Here is a 21858-nt window from a genome sequence, read left to right as displayed (position 1 = left end):
ACCCTACGGGTTCGGGAGACACGCAGACATGACCGAGATGACTCTCCGGTCAATAACCAACAGCGGGATCTGGATACCCATGTTGGCTCCCACATGCTCCTCGATGATCTCATCGGATGAACCATGATGTCGAGGATTCAATCAATCCCGTATACAATTCCCTTTGTCTATCGGTATGTTACTTGCCCGAGATTCGATCGTCGGTATCCCGATACCTTGTTCAATCTCGTTACCGGCAAGTCTCTTTACTCGTTCCGTAACACATCATCCCGTGATCAACTCCTTGGTCACATTGTGCACATTATGATGATGTCCTACCGAGTGGGCCCAAAGATACCTCTCCGTTTACACGGAGTGACAAATCCCAGTCTCGATTCGTGCCAACCCAACAGACACTTTCGGAGATACCTGTAGTGCACCTTTATAGCCACCCAGTTACGTTGTGACGTTTGGTACACCCAAAGCATTCCTACGGTATCCGGGAGTTGCACAATCTCATGGTCTAAGGAAATGATACTTGACATTAGAAAAGCTCTTAGCAAACGAACTACACGATCTTGTGCTAGGCTTAGGATTGGGTCTTGTCCATCACATCATTCTCCTAATGATGTGATCCCGTTATCAACGACATCCAATGTCCATGGTCAGGAAACCGTAACCATCTATTGATCAACGAGCTAGTCAACTAGAGGCTTACTAGGGACATGGTGTTGTCTATGTATCCACACATGTATCTGAGTTTCCTATCAATACAATTCTAGCATGGATAATAAACGATTATCATGAACAAGGAAATATAATAATAACCAATTTATTATTGCCTCTAGGGCATATTTCCAACACTTTGCACACAGGTGGCTGGCGGGTGTCAGTTTCTCCAACTTTAGTTGAACCGAGTGTGGCTATGCCCGGTCCTTGCGAAGGTTCAAACAGCACCAACTTGACAAACTATCGTTGTGGTTTTGATGCGTAGGTAAGAACGGTTCTTGCTAAGCCCATAGCAGCCACGTAAAAGTTGCAACAACAAAGTAGAGGACGTCTAACTTGTTTTTGCAGGGCATGTTGTGATGTGATATGGTCAAGACATGATGCTAAATTTTATTGTATGAGATGATCATGTTTTGTAACCGAGTTATCGGCAACTGGCAGGAGCCATATGGTTGTCGCTTTATTGTATGCAATGCAATCGCCCTGTAATGCTTTACTTTATCACTAAGCGGTTGCGATAGTCGTAGAAGCATAAGATTGGCGAGACGACAACGATGCTACGATGAAGATCAAGGTGTCGCGCCGGTGACGATGGTGATCATGACGGTGCTTCGGAGATGGAGATCACAAGCACAAGATGATGATGGCCATATCATATCACTTATATTGATTGCATGTGATGTTTATCTTTTATGCATCTTATCTTGCTTTGATTGACGGTGGCATTATAAGATGATCCCTCACTAAATTATCAAAGTATAAGTGTTCTCCCTGAGTATGCACCGTTGCGAAAGTTCTTCGTACTGAGACACCACGTGATGATCGGGTGTGATAGGCTCTACGTTCAAATACAACGGGTGCAAAACAGTTGCACACGTGGAATACTCAGGTTAAGCTTAACGAGCCTAGCATATAACAGATATGGCCTCAGAACACGGAGACCGAAAGGTCGAGCGTGAATCATATAGTAGATATGATCAACATAGTGATGTTCATCGTTGAAACTACTCCATCTCACGTGATGATCGGACATGGTTTGGTTGATATGGATCACGTGATCACTTAGAGGATTAGAGGGATGTCTATCTAAGTGGGAGTTCTTAAGTAATATGATTAATTGAACTTTAATTTATTCATGAACTTAGTCCTGGTAGTATTAGCATATCTATGTTGTAGATCAATAGCTCGCGTTGTTGCTTCCCTATGTTTATACATGTTCCTAGAGAAAACTAAGTTGAAAGATGATAGTAGCAATGATGCGGACTGGGTCCGTGATCTAAGGATTATCCTCATTGCTGCACAGAAGAATTATGTCCTTAATGCACCGCTAGGTGACAGACCTATTGCAGGAGCAGATGCAGACGTTATGAACGTTTGACAAAAGCTCGGTATGATGACTACTTGATAGTTTAGTGCACCATGCTCTACGGCTTAGAACCGGGACTTAAAAAATGTTTTGAAACGCCACGGAGCATATAAGATGTTCCAAGAGTTGAAATTGGTATTTCATACTCATGCCCGTGTCGAGAGGTATTTGACCTCTGACAGTACTTTGCCTACAAGATGGAGGAGAATTGCTCAGCTAGTGAGCATGTGCTCAGAATGTTTGAGTACTACAATCACTTCAATCAAGTGGGAGTTAATCTTCCAGATAAGATAGTGATTGACAGAGTTCTCTAGTCACTATCACCAAGTTACTAGAACTTCGTGATGAACTATAATATGCAAGGGATAACGGAAACGATTCCCAAGCTCTTCGTGATGCTGAAATCAACGAAGGTAGAAATCAAGAAAAGCATCAAGTGTTGATGGTTGACAAGACCACTAGTTTCAAGAAAAGGGCAAAGGGAAGAAGGGGAACTTCAAAGAAGAACGGCAAGCAAGTTGCTGCTCAAGTGAAGAAACCCAAGTCTGGACCTAAGCCTGAGACTAAGTGCTTCTACTGCAAAGGGACTGGTCACTGGAAGCGGAACTGCCCCAAGTATTTGGCGGATAAGAAGGATGGCAAAGTGAACAAAGGTATATTTGATATACATGTTATTGATGTGTACTTTACTAGTGTTTATAGCAACCCCTCAGTATTTGATACTAGTTCAATTGCTAAAGATTAGTAACTTGAAACGGGAGTTGCAGAATAAACAGAGACTAGTTAAGGGTGAAGTGACGATGTGTGTTGGAAGTGGTTCCAAGATTGATATGATCATCATCGCACACTCCCTATACTTTCGGGATTAGTGTTGAACCTAAATAAGTGTTATTTGGTGTTTGCGTTGAGCATGAATATGATTTGATCATGTTTATTGCAATACGGTTATTCATTTAAGTTAGAGAACAATTGTTGTTCTGTTTAGATGAATAAAACCTTCTATGGTCATACACACCAATGAAAATGGTTTGTTGGATCTCGATCGTAGTGATACACACATTCATAATATTGAAGCCAAAAGATGCAAAGTTAATAATGATAGTGCAATTTATTTGTGGCACTGCCGTTTAGGTCATATTGGTGTAAAGCGCATGAAGAAACTCCATGCTGATGGGTTTTTGGAATCACTTGATTATGAATCACTTGATGCTTGCGAACCATGCCTCGTGGGCAAGATGACTAAGACTCCGTTCTCCGGAACAATGGAGCGAGCAACAGATTTGTTGGAAATCATACATACTGATGTATGTGGTCCAATGAATATTGAGGCTCGCTGCAGGTATCGTTATTTTTCAGACCTTCACAGATGTTTTGAGTAGATATGGGTATATCTACTTGATGAAACATAAAGTCTGAAACATTTGAAAATTTCATATAATTTCAGAGTGAAGTGGAAAATCATCGTAACAAGAAAATAAAGTTTCTACGATCTGACCGTGGAGGAGAATATTTGAGTTACGAGTTTGGTCTTCATTTGAAACAATGCGGAATAGATTCGCAACTCACGCCATGTGGAACACCACAGCGTAATGGTGTGTCCGAACGTCATAACCGTACTTTATTGGATATAGTGCAATCTATGATGTTTCTTACTGATTTACCACTATAGTTTTGGGGTTATGCATTAGAGACAGCTGCATTCACGTTAAAAAGGGCACCATCTAAATCCGTTGAGACAACACCGTATGAACTGTGGTTTGGCAAGAAACCAAAGTTGTCGTTTCTTAAAGTTTGGGTTGCGATGCTTATAAGAAAAGTTTCATCCTGATAAGCTAAAACCCAAATCGGAGAAATGTGTCTTCATAGGATACCCAAAGAAGACAGTTGGGTACACCTTCTATCACAGATCCGAAGGCAAGATATTCGTTGCTAAGAATGGATCCTTTCTAGAGAAGGAGTTTCTCTCGAAAGAAGTGAGCGGGAGGAAAGTAGAACTTGATGAGGTAACTGTACCTGCTCCCTTATTGGAAAATAGTTCATCACAGAAATCTGTTCCTGTGACTACTACACCAACTAGCGAGGAAGCTAATGATGATGATCATGTAACTTCAGATCAAGTTACTACCGAACCTCGTAGGTAAACCAGAGTTTGATCCGCACCAGAGTGGTACGGTAATCCTGTTCTGGAGGTCATGTTACTTGACCATAACGAACGTACGAACTATGAGGAAGCGATGATGAGCCCAGATTCCGCAAAAATGGCTTGAGGCCATGAAATCTGAGATGGGATCCATGTATGAGAACAAAGTGTGGACTTTGGTTGACTTGCCCGATGATCGGCAAGCCATAGAAAATAAATGGATCTTCAAGAGGAAGATAGACACTGATAGTAGTATTACTATCTACAAAGCTAGACTTGTCGAAAAAAGGTTTTTGACAAAGTTCAAGGTGTTGACTACGATGAGATTTTCTCAGTCATAGCGATGCTTGAGTCTGTCCGAATCATGTTAGCAAATTGCCAAATTTTATGAAATCTGGCAAATGGATGTCAAAACTACGTTCCTTAATGGATTTCTTAAAGAAGAGTTGTATATGATGCAACCAGAAGGTTTTGTCGATCCTAAAGGTGCTAACAAAATGTGCAAGCTCCAGCGATCCATCTATGGACTGGTGCAAACATCTCGGAGTTGGAATATACGCTTTGATGAGTTGATCAAAGCATATAGTTTTATACATACTTGCGGTGAAGCCTGTATTTACAAGAAAGTGAGTGGGAGCACTACAACATTTCTGATAAGTATATGTGAATGACATATTGTTGATCAGAAATAATGTAGAATTATTCTGCAAAGCATAAAGGAGTGTTTGAAAGGAGTTTTTCAAAGAAAGACCTCGGTGAAGGTGCTTACATATTGAGCATCAAGATCTATAGAGATAGATCAAGACACTTGATAAGTTTTTTTTCAATGAGTACATACCTTGACAAGATTTTGAAATAGTTCAAAATGGAACAGTCAGAGAAAGAGTTCTTTCCTGTGTTACAAGGTGTGAAATTGAGTAAGACTCAAAGCCCGACCACGGCAGAAGATAGAAAGAGAATGAAAGTCATTCCCTATGCCTCAGCCATAGGTTCTATAAAGTATGCCATGCTATGTACCAGATCTATTGTATACCCTGCACTGATTTTGGCAAGGGAGTACAATAGTGATCTAGGAGTAGATCACTGGACAGCGGTCAAAATTATCCTTTGCGGAATAAGGATATATTTCTCGGTTATGGAGGTGATAAGGAGTTCGTTGTAAAGAGTTACGTCGATGCAAGCTTTGACACCGATCTGGATGACTCTAAGTCACAATCCAGATACATATTGAAAAGTGGGAGCAATTAGCTAAAGTAGCTCCGTGCAGAGCATTGTAAACATAGAAATTTGCAAAATACTTACGGATCTGAATGTGACAGACCCGTTGACTAAAATTATCTCACAAGCAAAACATGATCACACCTTAGTACTCTTTGGGTGTTAATCACATAGCGATGTGAACTAGATTACTGACTCTAGTAAACCCTTTGGGTGTTGGTCACATGTCGATGTGAACTATGGGTGTTAACCACATAAAGATGTGAACGATTGATGTTAAATCACATAGCGATGTGAACTAGATTATTGACTCTAGTGCAAGTGGGAGACTGAAGGAAATATGCCCTAGAGGCAATAATAAAGTTATTATTTATTTCCTTATATCATGATAAATGTTTATTATTCATGCTAGAATTGTATTAACCGGAAACATGATACATGTGTGAATACATAGACAAACAGAGTGTCACTAGTATGCCTCTACTTGACTAGCTCGTTGATCAAAGATGGTTATGTTTCCTAGCCATAGACATGAATTGTCATTTGATTAACGGGATCACATCATTAGGAGAATGATGTGATTGACTTGACCCATTCCGTTAGCTTAGCACTCGATCATTTAGTATGTTGCTATTGCTTTCTTCATGACTTATACATGTTCCTATGACTATGAGATTATGCAACTCCCGTTTACCGGAGGAACACTTTGTGCGCTACCAAACGTCACAACGTAACTGGGTGATTATAAAGATGCTCTACAGGTGTCTCCAAAGGTACTTGTTGGGTTGGCGTATTTCGAGATTAGGATTTGTCACTCCGATTGTCGGAGAGGTATCTCTGGGCCCTCTCGGTAATGCACATCACTTAAGCCTTGCAAGCATTGCAACTAATGAGTTAGTTGTGGGATGATGTATTACGGAACGAGTAAAGAGACTTGCCGGTAACGAGATTGAACTAGGTATTGAGATAACGACGATCGAATCTCGGGCAAGTAACATACCGATGACAAAGGGAACAACATATGTTGTTATGCGGTCTGACCGATAAAGATCTTCGTAGAATATGTGGGAGCCAATATGAGCATCCAGATTCCACTATTGGTTATTGACCGGAGACGTGTCTCGGTCATGTCTACATAGTTTTCGAACCCGTAGGGTCCGCACGCTTAACGTTTCGATGACAGTTATATTATGAGTTTATATGTTTTGATGTACCGAAGGTTGTTCGGAGTCCCGGATGTGATCACGGACATGACGAGGAGTCTCGAAATGGTCGAGACATGAAGACTGATATATTGGATGACTATTCGGACACCGGAATGGTTCCGGGGGTTATCGGATATATACCGGAGTACCGGGGGGTTACGGGAACCCCCCGGAGGCTATTGGGCCTCATGGGCCCAATTGGTGGAAGAGGAGAGGCGGCCAAGGGGCAGCCGCGCGCCCCTCCCCCCAAGTCCGAATTGGACAATGAGGGGGGGGGGCGCCCCCCTTTCCTTCCCCCCTCTCTCCTTCCCTCTCCTCTCCTAGTCCAACAAGGAAGGGAGGGAGTCCTACTCCCGGTGGGAGTAGGACTCCTCCTGGCGCGCCTCCTCCCCGGCCGGCCGCACCTCCCCCCTTGCTCCTTTATATACGGGGGCAGGGGGGCACCCCAAGGACACAACAATTGATCGTTTGATCTTTTAGCCGTGTGCGGTGCCCCCCTCTACCATAGTCCACCTCGATAATACTGTAGCGGTGCTTAGGCGAAGCCCTGCGTCGGTAAAACATCATCATCGTCACCACGCTGTCGTGCTGACGAAACTCTCCCTCAACACTCGGCTGGATCGGAGTTCGAGGGACGTCATCGGGTTGAACGTGTGCTGAACTCGGAGGTGCCGTGTGTTCGGTACTTGATCGGTCGGATCGTGAAGACGTACGACTACATCAACCGCGTTGTGCTAACGCTTCCGTTTTCGGTCTACGAGGGTACCTGGACAACACTCTCCCCTCTCGTTGCTATGCATCACCATGATCTTGCGTGTGCGTAGGAATTTTTTAAAATTACTACGTTCCCCAACAATGCACACCTCAGATATGCCAAGTGAGAGCCGACGTACCTACAACTTGAGGACGATGGGGGCTAGACTGAGGACTCGTCCAAGCAGTCAGAATGCAGCTTCACTTTTCCAACTTCTTGATACCTAAAGCACATTGTCAGGTAGAAAGCAAAATCACTATGCACTAATTTAAATTAAGGGGTATTAGACCGGTTACACCTACTGCATAAAAGATAGTAGTATATACTGAAACAAAAAATAATATTTATTTTTTGTGAATAAAGAACAAAATAATTTAACGGGATATGATTATGTGGGTAGTACATACTAAGATACTAAGATGAGCATGTAGTCATTCCCAGCCAGTAAAACAACCGACCATAACGCTCCACCTGAACCCCAAAAAGTACACAAAGGCAAACCCATCTGTGCATGTTCGAAACCAAAAAACAATCAGATTCTCCTTGGTTCATTGGACCAGAAATCAACAGGACCAACACACACAGAAAACAGGGGATAATCTGACCACACAACAGTCATGTACATATCCGCAATAGCTGCAAATAAACTCACCGTTGCTCGGATGTACTCCTCAACGGACTTGCAGTACTGGTCGTACAGCTGTTGCGAGTATATCCCGCTGCACAACAAAAAAGACAAACAGGAGGGGCGCATAAACTCTAGATCAACACGGATCAGATCAAATCGGGCCAAGCCTAGGCATGGCCGGAGGGAGGTGGGGAAGGAGGCGACTTAGTGCAGAGCATCATCTATTCCTTGGAGCTGAACTGTGGCTCCAGCTTACCCTCGAGGATGTTGATGCCCTTCTGCATGAAGTTCCATCCATACCCCAAGATAGATCATGTTCCCAGACGTGGATGTGAGCAGGCGTTCGTGGTCGATGAGTATGGCAGTACAGAGGGTTTATAAACACAACTTTGCACGCATTTGCAGGGTAATTAAGCAGAAGATAACGAGGGCCGTAATTTGAGTGCTGCGAGGCGGTTTCATGGCATTTGTGGCACGGAGGTGGAAGAAATTGTGACATAAAAGCGGAGAAGACGAACGAATTTGGAGTTAATGCTCATCAATGGAGCAGCGGAAAGGCAACGCGCGGCGGTCACTGGAAGGGATGTGTGCGGCGGTGGCTTGATGAAGGTTTTTTAGCAATCCTTGACGGAAGGGGGCGGGTCGTAAGGCTCGTAGCATCCTGAACGATAGATGCCTGTGGGCTTCGAATGGGCCTTTTAGTGTCCAAATCATGTACGCCCATCCCAAGAAATGGAATTGGAGGCCAGCAGCGAGCGCTATGGCGAAGTACGAAACGGTATGTTCACTTAGCGGTGACAACTCTTAGTAAATTTGGCAAACACTTAATCAAACGGCTGTAGACCACCGATCTATGCTGCATCAAGGACTAGAACAATTTGGATGATGTGGCTTCATGAGAAGGCATGCAAATCAGCTAGTGGGGAGCCCCTATTTAGATATAGAAGATTATCGAAACCAAGGCAAAATTAAATGGTTATTATAGGAACCGAGCCGTGTCTATGTATAAAACCATAAAAACCAAAAACCGAATAAACCGAATCGAATCAAACGGAAAAATACTGAATGCACACCCTTTACCCAATCCCGATTCCACTTAAAAATCCCCAGCAAATCCAAATCACCACACAGTCCCCGCGACCCCCCCTTCGCACTCCAATCCATCACAAAGCACCCAAAATAGACCTTCCCACTCGAATTCCACATCCCAAATTTTTGGTTACCGTGTAAACTCACCACAAAAACACAAGGTTACACCTACCCACACAGATCCACCCCATCCGCGCGCCCAAATCCGGCGGTCCATCAAATCCAACACCCCACACCCTGCCACCTCAACGATCCGAACCCCAGCCCTCTCCGCCAATCATGCCCTTCGCGCACGCCTATATATTCCCAGCCGCCCGTCCCCTCAAACCCACACCTCAAACCCTAAACGCAAATCTCCCACCTTTGCGCCGCCAATCCAATCTCTCGCCTCTCCTCCTAGAAACCACCATGGCGCCCAAGGCCGAGAAGAAGCCAGCCGCAGAGAAGAAGCCCAAGGCGGAGAAGCGCGTGCCCGGGAAGGAGGGCGACACTAAGAAGAAGAAGGCCAAGAAGAGCAACGAGACGTACAAGATCTACATCTTCAAGGTGCTCAAGCAGATTGACCCGAACATGGGTATCTCCTCCAAATCAATGTCCATCATCAACTCCATCATCAACGACATCTTCGAGAAGCTCGCCGGCGAGTCGGCAAAGCTCGCACGCTACAACAAGAAGCCCACCATCACCTCCCGGGAGATCCAGACTGCTGTGCGCCTTGTCTTTCCAGGCGAGCTTGCCAAGCACGCCGTCTCCGAGGGAACCAAGGCCGTTACCAGATTCACCGTGTATTAGATCGCCATCAAGACTTTCTTAGTCTGGCTTGGTTTCTTCATTTGTCAACAAAAATATGGGGTTATGTTTCCCTATGCAAAAATGTAGAATGAGTTGGATTTGCTAATCAATGAATTATCCAGTGTTTGTTTGAAATTTGCCTTTCTTTAATTTGATCTCATCCCTTTAATTTTTACCTCTTATATATTATTTGGTAATATAACCCTTTAATTCTGCCTTGGATGATTTTCTTGAATTAAACCTCCGTGATTAATCCGTTAATAGAGGGCCCCCCTTGTAGATGTCGTGAGATATATCGGCTACATATTGTTGTATATGCGAAAAGTTTTTATTTGACCTGATATGTTAACATTTTACTATTTATTTTCAGGGAAAATATTTATGTGTGAGTTTTTAATACCATTAACTCATTCTAATAATTTTAAACATCAAACCATATAGTAGTCTATATCTTTACCTGATAATAAAGCACCGATCCCTTCTGCCCGCTCACCGGCGCGACATTTTTGCAAAAGTTTCCTTGTACTTTTTGGTAACTAAACCCACAATCCCTTTTTAAGTGGATTATATGAGAAAACTTCTATTTTCACAAAAAGACCCTCTACTTTGGTTATTCGACCCGCAGTCATTTCTAGAGTGGCTAATTGGTAAACACATGGGTCTCCTTCCCTTTGATCTGTGCTCTGCTCGATTCGCACGGGCATGGCGCCACCGCCGGCGGCCGGTCTTCTTCTCCGGCCATCCATAGCCGGAGACCGGTCTTCTTCTCCGGTCATCCGCCTCCCTGTCCTCCTTCCCCTCCTCATTTGTCCCTAATCTTCTCCTTCTTCCTCCCGTGCCGCTCGGTTGGCCACCGTCGAGCCACCACGCCCCAAGATCCTCGCTCGTGCTGATTCGTCGCCGTGCTCTCCCTCAGAGGTCACTCGCTGAAACAATCCACCACGGGCGCGTGGACAGTTCCTCAAAAGCGAGCCCGTCGCGATCCACCACGCATAACCCGTTCCCCGCCTCCCTCTCCGTGCAAGCTTGACTCATTGGTCGGGTAGCTGGATCCTTGGCGGGGAGCGCCCCTGCGCTCGCCGGCGGGGTGGACGTAGCTCTGGGCCAAGCGTGTCATACACCGCCACACAAGTTGTGCACCACCATGGATGCAGACGCCGAGTCCCGGGCTTCCCCTCCAGGCTGCAATCGACAGAGGCCGGCCTTGGTTATCTCCCCTCGTGGCCGATCAAGGAGGCGAACAATGTCAATATGTCATCGACACCTCGGGGTATGACCGCCACATCTGTTAAAAAATTGACAAAAATACTATTGATTGACTGAATGATAAGAATGCTTCTGTTTTGTCTGTTTAATTCAGTCCTTGGGCTACCCGTGGAGAACACACACTCCATGGTCCAGACTTGTGACTATACTTAAGTGGAATTATTCTATGGTCTCTTCATGATTGATCACGGGGTTGTGAGTGAAATTTGTGTATGGAGCATCAGTATCATGGTCATAGAGTCGGCAGGCTTCAGTTATGTGTACTTGGTTGGAGATATATGAAGCGTAAGGGACCGGCTCATTCATGCTTGAGATTCAGTAATGTTCTTGCAATCATTTAGTTAAGATCCGCAGGTCTAAAAAACAAGCACCGCATGAATCAGATGTCAATGAGGCAGCACGACTCTGCAAGAAGCTGAACATAAAAGAAACAAAATGGAAACAACTCGATGATTTATGAACAACACGTCATTGACGACAGACACTTTTCCAGTCAGGGGAGAGGATTTTTTTATGCCGCGCTAGAACTTTTCGTGCTACGGATTTAAATAGTCCAGTGTCCAGTATTATGGGATCCACTCACTCTACAAGTACTGCAGCTCTTAAAAGTGCTAAGTTAATGAAAAGGGTGTTCCACTAAAAAATAACAAGAATGGATCGGTGCTTTTCTTGAATCCCCTCGGTTTGAACTAATGCCACGTATTTTTAAGAATAATTTGTGAATCAATTGTCAATATAAATATGGTTGACAGATTGTGTACGGGCGGAAATTTGAAGCAGATTAGGCAGGGGTCTTCGTCGGAGAGGTTGCGGAGTGGATGAACTACACTCCTGCGTCCACTATGGAGGCAGGTAATGCTTATCCTAAATTTCCTCCTCTAAAATAAAAACAGTTTTTAGGTCTATATTGGCAACAATACTCTTCACTGGATTATGAGCCAAATGAAGGGAACTAGGGAAGGAGGTCTGATTTGCATCTCCTGAAGCGGCACACCACAAAATTATTTCATTTGGGATGCGTTCCTTCCATCGGAGAGTAAAAAACCAAACAATAAGGTCACTTTGAGGACAGCTCACACTGATGATTACGTGAGGCCTTAGCAATTTTTTTCCATTTTACCTGAGCTAATATTTGTTGACCGAGTGTTAGCCAATGACATTAGTTGATGTTACTCATGGAGAGGATTTGGATGTTGTGTGTTATTTCTTTATTACACACGCTATAAGCCTCAGATTAGCTTCATAGTATATCTACCCCTTTCCGCCTCTCAGAATTAAGATGTGTAGGTTCTGAATATTTCTTGGATTTATGACAATAGACTGTATGATTATCTATGGTAATCAGAACTTAGAGCTATACAAGACTTGAATTACAATGTTCTTTTATACAGCAATAAGGCTACAGATTTTCAGTAAGTTTGTTTCATTTTTAAATGGTTCAGATGATGTCATCAATCCATTGGAGTAGAAGGGAAGAAAGATCTGAAATTGCTAAAAACATGGCAAATACAGTTGCGTTTCATATCTTAAAAGTAGGAGATGCATATTAGTAGAAACTTAATAGTTGACATCCAAACTCAGGTACATCTCTGATCTGATCTCTTTGTATTGATATGTTGGTAATTACATGATTGATTAATGGAGAAACAATGAATACTTTAGGTAAGTGAAGGCATACACAAATCAAGGGAGCACACTGTAAGAGCCATCGCTGCAGAGTTTGACTCCACATTTTCTTTGGATGATTGTTCGCCTCTTTGAATCTAGATTTTTTTTAACGTGACCACTTCGATTGAATTGCTTATTTTGCATTACACATAGTGACCAAAACTAATGCTTTGTCCTGGCTTTGGGACACACTTTGCTGCATATAGGTGTTCACATGCTTCATGCTTTTAAGTATCTGCTTTCACGGGATAACTCAGTCCATATGTTTCTTGAGAAGTTAGGACTAACAGAAAAATATTCTATGTCTCGCAACATGAAGAAGCACGCGATAATTTATAAGTTTTGGTGTCTACTAAACTCCAGTTCTGATTTGAAAGATGTATACATTTTTTTTTGATTGGCTTTACTTGGTCAGTTTGTAAACTGATGCATTTCAAAGATGCACGTTCATGCTCAAGATTTAATTGTATTAGCTTTAAGAAATGAGTAACTGTATTATATGTCATTTGTGCTTGGACCCAGGGGATTTTCAAACGTTGTGCTATTTTTGATAGACTAATATGGTTAGTTTGCAAAGTTCTTGGATAAATTAGGAAGATATTGTAAATCTTTTTTCACATGTTCGACCGTTTCATGCTGCTAACGGAGCCCTGTCGATGTTGTTCTTAACTTGGTGTGCATATAAATTGTTCTTTCAGACAGGCTGGGCAGTCTTCATTATCATAATGGTGTCCCATTGGTCGGTATACACAATTGCTTTGTGTTGTTTGCAAAGATTAAATAAGTAAGGTTCTAATGATGGTTTTGCGGTGAGTATATATATGACCAATCTGTGTGGAGTTTCACTCCATCTGTATGAAAGTTTCTATGTCTGCATCTCTACTTGCACTTCGATGGCGGTGCGGAGCTGAAGTAGATGTCGACGGAGGACATGAGGGCGGGACTTTCCAAATACAAAATCCATGATCCAAAAATCGACAATCCAACCCGGTGCAATGCAGGGGCACTTTTACTAGTAAGTTTAAAATGTGCTTTGCTTCAGTTCTGAATATGCCCATTTTTTAGTCTGCTATCTGCTCAGGCAGTTTTTTTGTTTTGGTCCTTGCTTCTCCCTTTAAAATATGATTGTCATTGTGCTATGTTTTATTTTCTATAGAATTAGTTTGATGAGATGATTGGCTGCCAACTAAGGTTAGGAGGTGTACTCACTACAGATGGTGTTCTGTAGATGGAAAGTTTGTATTGACCAGATTTGTTTGCTCGTACTACATTTTATTTTCAGATCCAAGATCTTATTGCGAGCTTTAATAACATTAACTCATTCTAATGGCTAAGATGTGCATGAAATTCAAGTTCACATCCAAATGCACAGATTTAAGAGCTTACCCTATGTATGGTAGTTGCAATAACTACTCCGGACCCAATATGTTTGGGGACCAGGTTATAGTTAAATGTGTTTTAGGCTCATTGGAGACGCATTGTAAGCTTAGCTTATTCATGTAGAAGGTGGTGACACCTTGAGAAAATTAGAACCAAGTTTAGATGATTCATAGATATAATACTTCATACCGATGCTATCTTGGTAACATTTATTTACTTAATGCATATATATATATAAATGGAGTCAACCTTGTAAAGATTGCATCATGCTATGGATTGTATTTATGGAAGTTATGTTTCTTGCAAGAGCATAAACCTCCTAGTTGCATATTTGAAACATTTGTGAAGAAGCCTATCATGGGGATCTATAAAATCATGTTCATGATTAATTTATACCAAATATGCCAATCAAGCAATCCATCACATATCCATTCCTTGAAGTTGTCTAGCATGCAAATGAAATTGCAAAAGCACTTTATTTGCTCGTGGTTAGTGCTCTCTTACACTGTAATTCAATTGTTATACAAATTATATCAATTTGTGCCATGTATCTTGTCCCATGTGCTATGTGCCAAAGCGTTCATGCTAAGATTAAAATTGTATAGTAATGGATTCACTCATGGATATCATGTTCTTATATTTTTGTGACTATTTTGCATGTGCAGTTCTCTTTGTGAATGCACATCTTGATGATTATCGATCACATAAGAGACATATACACATGATAAAGTGCATATCCCTCTTTGGCATCCTTACTTCCTTGTTGGTTACTATTTTCTTTGACTGTTTGGTGGATTCGTAAGATGTTGAGAATTGAGTGTTTGTTTGTATTGCATATATCTTTGCACACTCATGACTTTTGGATGCATTTTGTGCCCATGCTGTAGGTGATGATCTTACTAGATATGTCTCTTATCGCTTATTTATGATATGTACTTTGTATCTTTTGAATGCATGCTTCTCATGTTTGATGCTTATTGTCATATCATATCATATTGCTACATTCTATGGATCCTCAATATAGGTTGCTCTCTGTCGTGGATTTGTCACGGCAGATGCCCTAGTGAAAGGACTTAGGTGTGGAGCCATCGCAACTAGGTTAGCTTGAAGGGGTTGAACGGGACAAAGGACACAGAGAGTTTACCCAGGTTCGGCCCCTCACAATGAGGTAAAGGCTTATGTCCTGCTTCTAATTGTATTGCTTGAGTTTCGATTACAAGGGAGCGAATACGCTTGACCTAGTTCTCGATTGCTTGTTTCTTGAGTTAACCTGCCGCCGGGTCTCACCTTTATATACACAGGTAGAGACCCGGAGGCTTATAGAGTCCCAGCCGGCTCACACAGCGTGTCCGGCTTGGTTTCTAACTAATCCTGCCTTACAGAACAAGTCTTCATACGACAGTTCACAGGCCCAGGTCTTGGGCTTTTACTAGGCCTGCCTCCAAGAGCCGCCATCTTCGTACTTCTCCTTGGGCCTCCTTGGACCTTCTTCATGTTGAGTCGCCAATGGTGTAACCCGGCCCCTCCTGGGCGGGTCACACCTAGGAGCTATATCCCCAACATCAGGCCCCAGGTTGATTTGAAGTTGTTCATATCAATCTCCACTATTTAACTTAGCATAATGTATCAGTGTCGAATCTTCATCAGACCGATATAACCCGCCATGACATCACATAAGCAGAAATATTGTAACCCGCCATGACGTCATGTGCATTGATTCCGCACAAAGCCCAGGATATCTCAATGGATCTTTATCTTAATGGACCTCCTGAGAATCGAGGCACCCACGTCGTTTAACATAATCATTTTGCCTCCTCAATTTCCGTGCAGGCCATCTTTTCACCTCCTTATAAATAGGGACAGGGGGTCCTCTTCTTCACTTTTTACCCCTGCCTCTGCCTCTTCTTCTTCCTCGCAACGACCGACGCCTCCGGAGCTCCGCCGCCCCCGTAGACTGCATCAACCTTGGCCGCTGCATCAACCTGACCTCGACCAGAAAACGGCGGCGCCCCTCCGCTGTTCATCAGCATCTCCAGGTACCCATCTCCTTTTTCCTCACATCTGCATTAGGGTTTCTGTAGTTCTTCGGAGTTCATCGGTGTTCATCACCCTTGTCTATAGTTCATCGACCATGCCACCTTAGTAGGACCAAAATGCGATGCTAAAGTCACACCTTACCCCCCTTTAATATCTGCTATCAAATATGGATCCACTTGCTGCTGTTGAAATTCACTCCCCACACCCGTGGTTCGTCCATTGTTTTTAGGGCTAGTAATTTTCTCCTGTTTCTGTAACGGCCGTAGATTTGAAATTATAGGCAGAATCTGTGAAACTTGTTTGTCTAGCACTTAGTGAAATTCTATCCAATCCCTAGATCTTGTAACCATCGGCTCGACCACTGTTGTATGAGCGGCTCAAATAATACTTTGTAACCCGCCAAATACCAGCCGACTTACCTTATAAGTTGTTTAAACCGCCAGTACTTATCCAGGCTTGACATTATCCAGCTCATACCTCGCCGGTTTAACCATGATATTTTCTTTTCTGCAACCATTAAGCAGCTTACCAATCCTTGCATATAACCAATTTTGCATAATAACTTTACTTTGTTCAACCATCGGGCGGCTCATCATCACAAATTTGACCCGCCATGATTTCCTTTCTAGGTTTTCACCTGATCAAAATGACTAAGACCGTCACCTTGTGCGACTGGGTCGTTTTCCAATGTCATAGAACGGACTCTCCAAGAGTTTGTTGCCATGGGCGTTTTACCATCTAAGGATGTCATCCATTGGCGGGTTCCAGGGGCTGAGGTTCCACCTCAACCAAAAGAAGGAGAAGTTATAGTTTTCTCTGATCATATGCTCTGAGGCTTCTCACCGCCCGGCTCAAAATTATTCCATGACGTCCTGAATTTCTATCAACTTCACCCTCAAGACATCGGACCCAACTCAGTTTCCAATATTTGCAATTTTCAAGTCTTTTGTGAAGTATACCTTCAAGAGGAGCCCAACGTTGACCTCTTTAGAGAGTATTACTATTTGAACCGCCAAACAGAGATGACAGACGGGCCCAACCTTGAACTTGGTGGAATTTCTATCCGGAGGTGAAGAGACGCCGTCTTTCCTTCAGCTGCACTTCCCAGTCACCCCAAAGACTGGAACCAGACTTGGTTTTATTGCCAAGACACCTCTCCGGCGGGTGAAAATCCTCTGCCGGGTTTCCGTATTCACCGGCTCAACCCCAAGCACCCACTTCCAGACCGGATCAGCTCTGCTGAACGAGCCAATTATGGACCCACTTTTACTAAGATAAGGGCCTTGATGGCAAATGGCTTGACCGGTATTGACCTGGTCCGGTGCTGGGTTAGCTGGAGAATCATGCCTTTAAGCCGCTGCCCCGGCTTAATGTGCACATACACAGGCGATGTGAATGACCCCTTGCGGTATAACTCAACATTCCTTGAAGAGAAGGACCTCAACGAAATGACCAAGTCTTTACTTGGAGAAACTCTAGAAATCTACAGCAAAACGGGGCTGAGCCCCTTCTATGTTCTTAACCCGGCTCCAGCTGTAAGTATATGAAGCCCCTTTTACTTTATTCATTATTCTCATATGTTGCACTGGCCTTATTATCCTGCTCTCTTCAGGCCGACTCTCCTTTTTGGAATAAGAAGCTTCAAGATAAACCGGCTAAAAGGCCAGGGGAAAGACCAAGGCTCCCAAGAGACCCGCCAAGAAGAAAACAGATGCAACAGACTAATTCCAATTTACTCTGGATGATGAGTCGGAGGTAGAACTTGATTCCCTTGGCTCCTTTTTTGTGCATCTTATTGACGCCGAACCCTCTCAGGATGACGCGGAGACCAGCCAGGCAGATGCTGTAGAGGTAACTATTATTTCCTCCGATTCGATTAGAGCCTTTGCCAAGACAGAAATTTTGGCACGTGACCCGGAAAGTAAGGTTTTCTCACCCTTTAGCTTACTTGGATCCAAACTTTATTTTAAAGAAACAACAGCATGAAGCTCGGCGTACAACCCGGAATAGCGGAGGGGGAGACCTTCATGCCGGCTTACCCAACACGCCGGCCCCTCGCAAACGCCGAGCAGAGGTTTCTCAGGACTCAAACTTCTCTTTTCCAAAGGCGGGTCTTTTTCATCAACCGCTTAATCCTTCCAACTCAAATTATCATGGAACCTCTCACTCCTCCTCCGGCAACTCTACTGGGACTCAGATTCCTCTGTTCAAAGTCGCTCCTGGGTGAGAACACTTAACCTCTTTGTTTTTGAACACTTTACAAACTGATATATTAAATCTTCATATGTCTTACTTTCAGCGGTATAGCCAAACCCAGCAAGAAATTGAAGATAAACAAGCCGGCCGAAGACCCCAAGGTTACTGAGCCGGAGAAACAAATCATATCTGAAGCTTCTCATCATACTCCGGAGGCTGCTGCTGATGACCCACCACCAGAGACTCACGACGTCATAGTTGATCCAATGGGTGTTGACCCATCCAGCACTAAGCCGCCCAGTCCCATAAAACCTGCTGAAGAGCCTCCTTCGCAACAAACTGCTGAGGATGTCATCATTACTAGAACTGGTTATGCTGAACCCGGGAACCCCACCATTCTGGCCAAGCATTCTGTCAAAGAAGAGTTAATTGAAAAAAGCAAGGCCAGATTTGACGTTGTAAATTATTCACACTTGGGCGTTAGCGAATTATACTCTGGTTATCTGAGCCAGCTGCATACTAGTCGTGATCTGGAGGCGGATTTAGTAAAGTAATTGTGCCAGAAATATGAGGTATGAACATCTGTTTCCTTTGCATATATAGTCATCTAGCCCCCAAGTCTTATCCGTAGGAAAATATATGTCTGAGTAGGGTTAAGACTTGTCCATATGTTACTGCAATCTCTAAAGTCATAGCCCTCATGAGCCGGCTTATCTTGATAAAAGATGAACCAGATTATTTTCATTACTTCGAAAGAAAAGCTCCAAACCATAGCCCTCATGGGCCGGCTTATCTTGAGAAGGATGAGCCGGATCACGGACAATATAATGCAAAAAAGAGCTTCCGCACACATTAGCCCCCAAGTGTCAAGTGCTTTGCTTGCAACATGCTTGAGACTTGTATGTAGATTGTGACCTGGCAAATATGTTTATAACTGTTTAACTCTTACTTGCAGGATGCTTTAACTCAGGCCGAGTCCTAGGTGGTCGATTTAAAGACCAGGCTTGAGCAACAAGAAGCTGAAACACGCCAAGCTGACTCCAAGCTTAAGCTTAGTTCGGAGGAGAGCGAGAAGCTCAGAGCTGGGTTTTCCACAGAAAGAAACGCTTGGGAGAAAGAGAAAACCGCCTTAGTACAAAGAGCAGAGACTGCCGAATCTTCTTTGAAAGAGACCACTGCAGAACCGACCAGCTTAAAGCGCCATATCTCACAGATGACAACTGCTATCTTTGGTAAGGAATTCGGGATGCTTTAATGATAACCCACAAGTATAGGGGATCGCAACAGTTTTCATGGGTAGAGTATTCAACCCAAATTTATAGATTCGACACAAGGGGAGCCAAAGAATATTTGAAGATATTAGCAGCTGAGTTGTCAATTCAACCACACCTGAAGATTAATTATCTGCAGCAAAGTGATCAGTAGAAAAGTAGTTTGATAGTTTTGATAGTAGTGACAACAACAATAGTAACAGTAACAGTGATAGCAGTAATTTTGTAGCAAGTGTAACAGTGATGATAGCAGTAGTAACGCAGCAGAAACAATATAAGATAAATTCGTAGGCATTGGATCGGTGACTTGTTGGATGATATTCATCATGTGACGGTTATAACCTAGGGCGATTCGGCACTAGCTCCAGTTCATCGATATAATGTAGGCATGTATTCCATAAATAGTCATAAGTGCTTTATTAAAAGAACTTGCATGACATCATTTGTCCTACCCTCCCGTGGCAGCGGGGTCCATATTGGAAACTAAGGGATATTAAGGCCTCATTTTAATAGAGAACCGGAACAAAGCATTAACACATAGTGAATACATGAAGTCCTCAAACTACGGTCATCACCGAGAGTGGGCCCGGTTGTTGTCACTCCGTGGTTGTCGGATCATGACGCGTAGTAGGTGACTATAACTTGCAAGATCGGATCTAAAACATGGATATAATGATGAATTCATAAACGGTTCAGATCTGAGTTCATGGCACCCGGGCCCAAAGTGACAAGCATTAAGCATAGCAAAGTCATAGCAACATCAATCTAAGAACTTAGTGGATACTAGGGATCAAGCCCTAACAAAACTAACTCGATTACATGATGAATCTCATCCGACTCCTCACCGACCAGCGAGCCTACGAAGGAATTACTCACTCCCGGTGGGGAGCATCATGGAATTGGCGATGGAGAAGGGTTGGTGATGACGAAGAACGAAGATCCCCCTCTTCGGAGCCCCAAACGGACTCCATATCTGCCCTTGATACGTCTCCAACGTATCTATAATTTTTGATTGCTCCATGCTATATTATCTACTGTTTTGGACATTATTGGGCTTTATTGTTCACTTTTATATTATTTTTGGGACTAACCTATTAACCGGATGCCCAACCCAGAATTGTTGTTTTTTTGCCTATTTCAGAGTTTCGCAGAAAAGGAATATCAAACGGAGTCCAAACGGAATGAAACCTTCGGGAACGTGATTTTTAGGAAGATTATGATCCAGGAGACTTGGACCCTACGTCAAGAAACAAAGGAGGAGGCCACGAGGTAGGGGGGCGCGCCCTCCACCCTCGTGGGCCCCCTGTTGCTCCACCGACGTACTCCTTCCTCCTATATATACACACGTACCCCCAAACGATCAGATACGGAGCCAAAAACCTAATTCCACCGCCGCAACCTTTTGTACCCACGAGGTCCCATCTTGGGGCCTGTTCCGGAGCTCCGCCGGAGGGGGCATCCATCACGGAGGGCTTCTACATCATCACCATAGCCTCTCCGATGAAGTGTGAGTAGTTTACCTCAGACCTTCGGGTCCATAGTTAGTAGCTAGATGGCTTCTTCTCTCTTTTTGGATCTCAATACAATGTTCTCCCCTCTCTCGTGGAGATCTATTCGATGTAATCTTCTTTTTGCGGTGTGTTTGTTGGGACCTATGAATTGTGGGTTTATGATCAAGATTATCTATGAACAATATTTGAACCTTCTCTGAATTCTTTTATGTATGATTGGTTATCTTTGCAAGTCTCTTCGAATTATCAGTTTGGTTTGGCCTACTAGATTGATCCTTCTTGCAATGGGAGAAGTGCTTAGCTTTGGGTTCAATCTTGCGGTGTCCTTTCCCAGTGACAACAGGGGCAGCAAGGCACATATTGTATTGTTGCCATCGAGGATAACAAGATGGTTTTTTTTATCATATTGCATGAATTTATCCCTCTACATCATGTCATCTTGCTTAAGGCGTTACTCTGTTTTCATGAACTTAATACTCTAGATGCATGCTGGATAGCGGTCGATGAGTGGAGTAATAGTAGTAGATGCAGGCAGGAGTCGGTCTACTTGTCTCGGACGTGATGCCTATATACATGATCATACCTAGATATTCTCATAACTATGCTCAATTCTGTTAATTGCTGAACAG

General features: G+C 43.4%; 1 protein-coding gene and 1 long non-coding RNA gene across 3 annotated transcripts; both read left to right on the top strand.

Moving 5' to 3' along the window:
• The first annotated feature begins 9430 nt into the window (after positions 1-9430).
• Positions 9431-10035, top strand: LOC109751494 (histone H2B.6). Its single transcript, XM_020310374.3, has one exon. It carries the CDS (start codon positions 9517-9519, stop codon positions 9898-9900), a length of 384 nt encoding a protein of 127 aa, XP_020165963.1. The 5' UTR covers positions 9431-9516; the 3' UTR covers positions 9901-10035.
• A 349-nt stretch (positions 10036-10384) lies between these two features.
• LOC141042467 (uncharacterized) lies at positions 10385-21551 on the top strand. 2 transcript variants are annotated; one of them, XR_012205377.1, is made up of 5 exons: positions 10385-12018; positions 12609-12747; positions 12829-13849; positions 15239-16250; positions 19403-21551. It is a non-coding gene; the product is annotated as an uncharacterized lncRNA (long non-coding RNA). The 2 variants fall into 2 exon arrangements; XR_012205376.1 differs by having other exon boundaries at positions 10385-12747.
• The last annotated feature ends 307 nt before the right edge of the window (positions 21552-21858 follow it).

This window comes from Aegilops tauschii, chromosome 3 (assembly GCF_002575655.3).
Source record: "Aegilops tauschii subsp. strangulata cultivar AL8/78 chromosome 3, Aet v6.0, whole genome shotgun sequence".
Taxonomy (NCBI): Eukaryota; Viridiplantae; Streptophyta; class Magnoliopsida; order Poales; family Poaceae; genus Aegilops; species Aegilops tauschii.
Note: the sequence above shows the minus strand (reverse complement) of the source record. Positions and strands in the feature narration are given on the sequence as shown.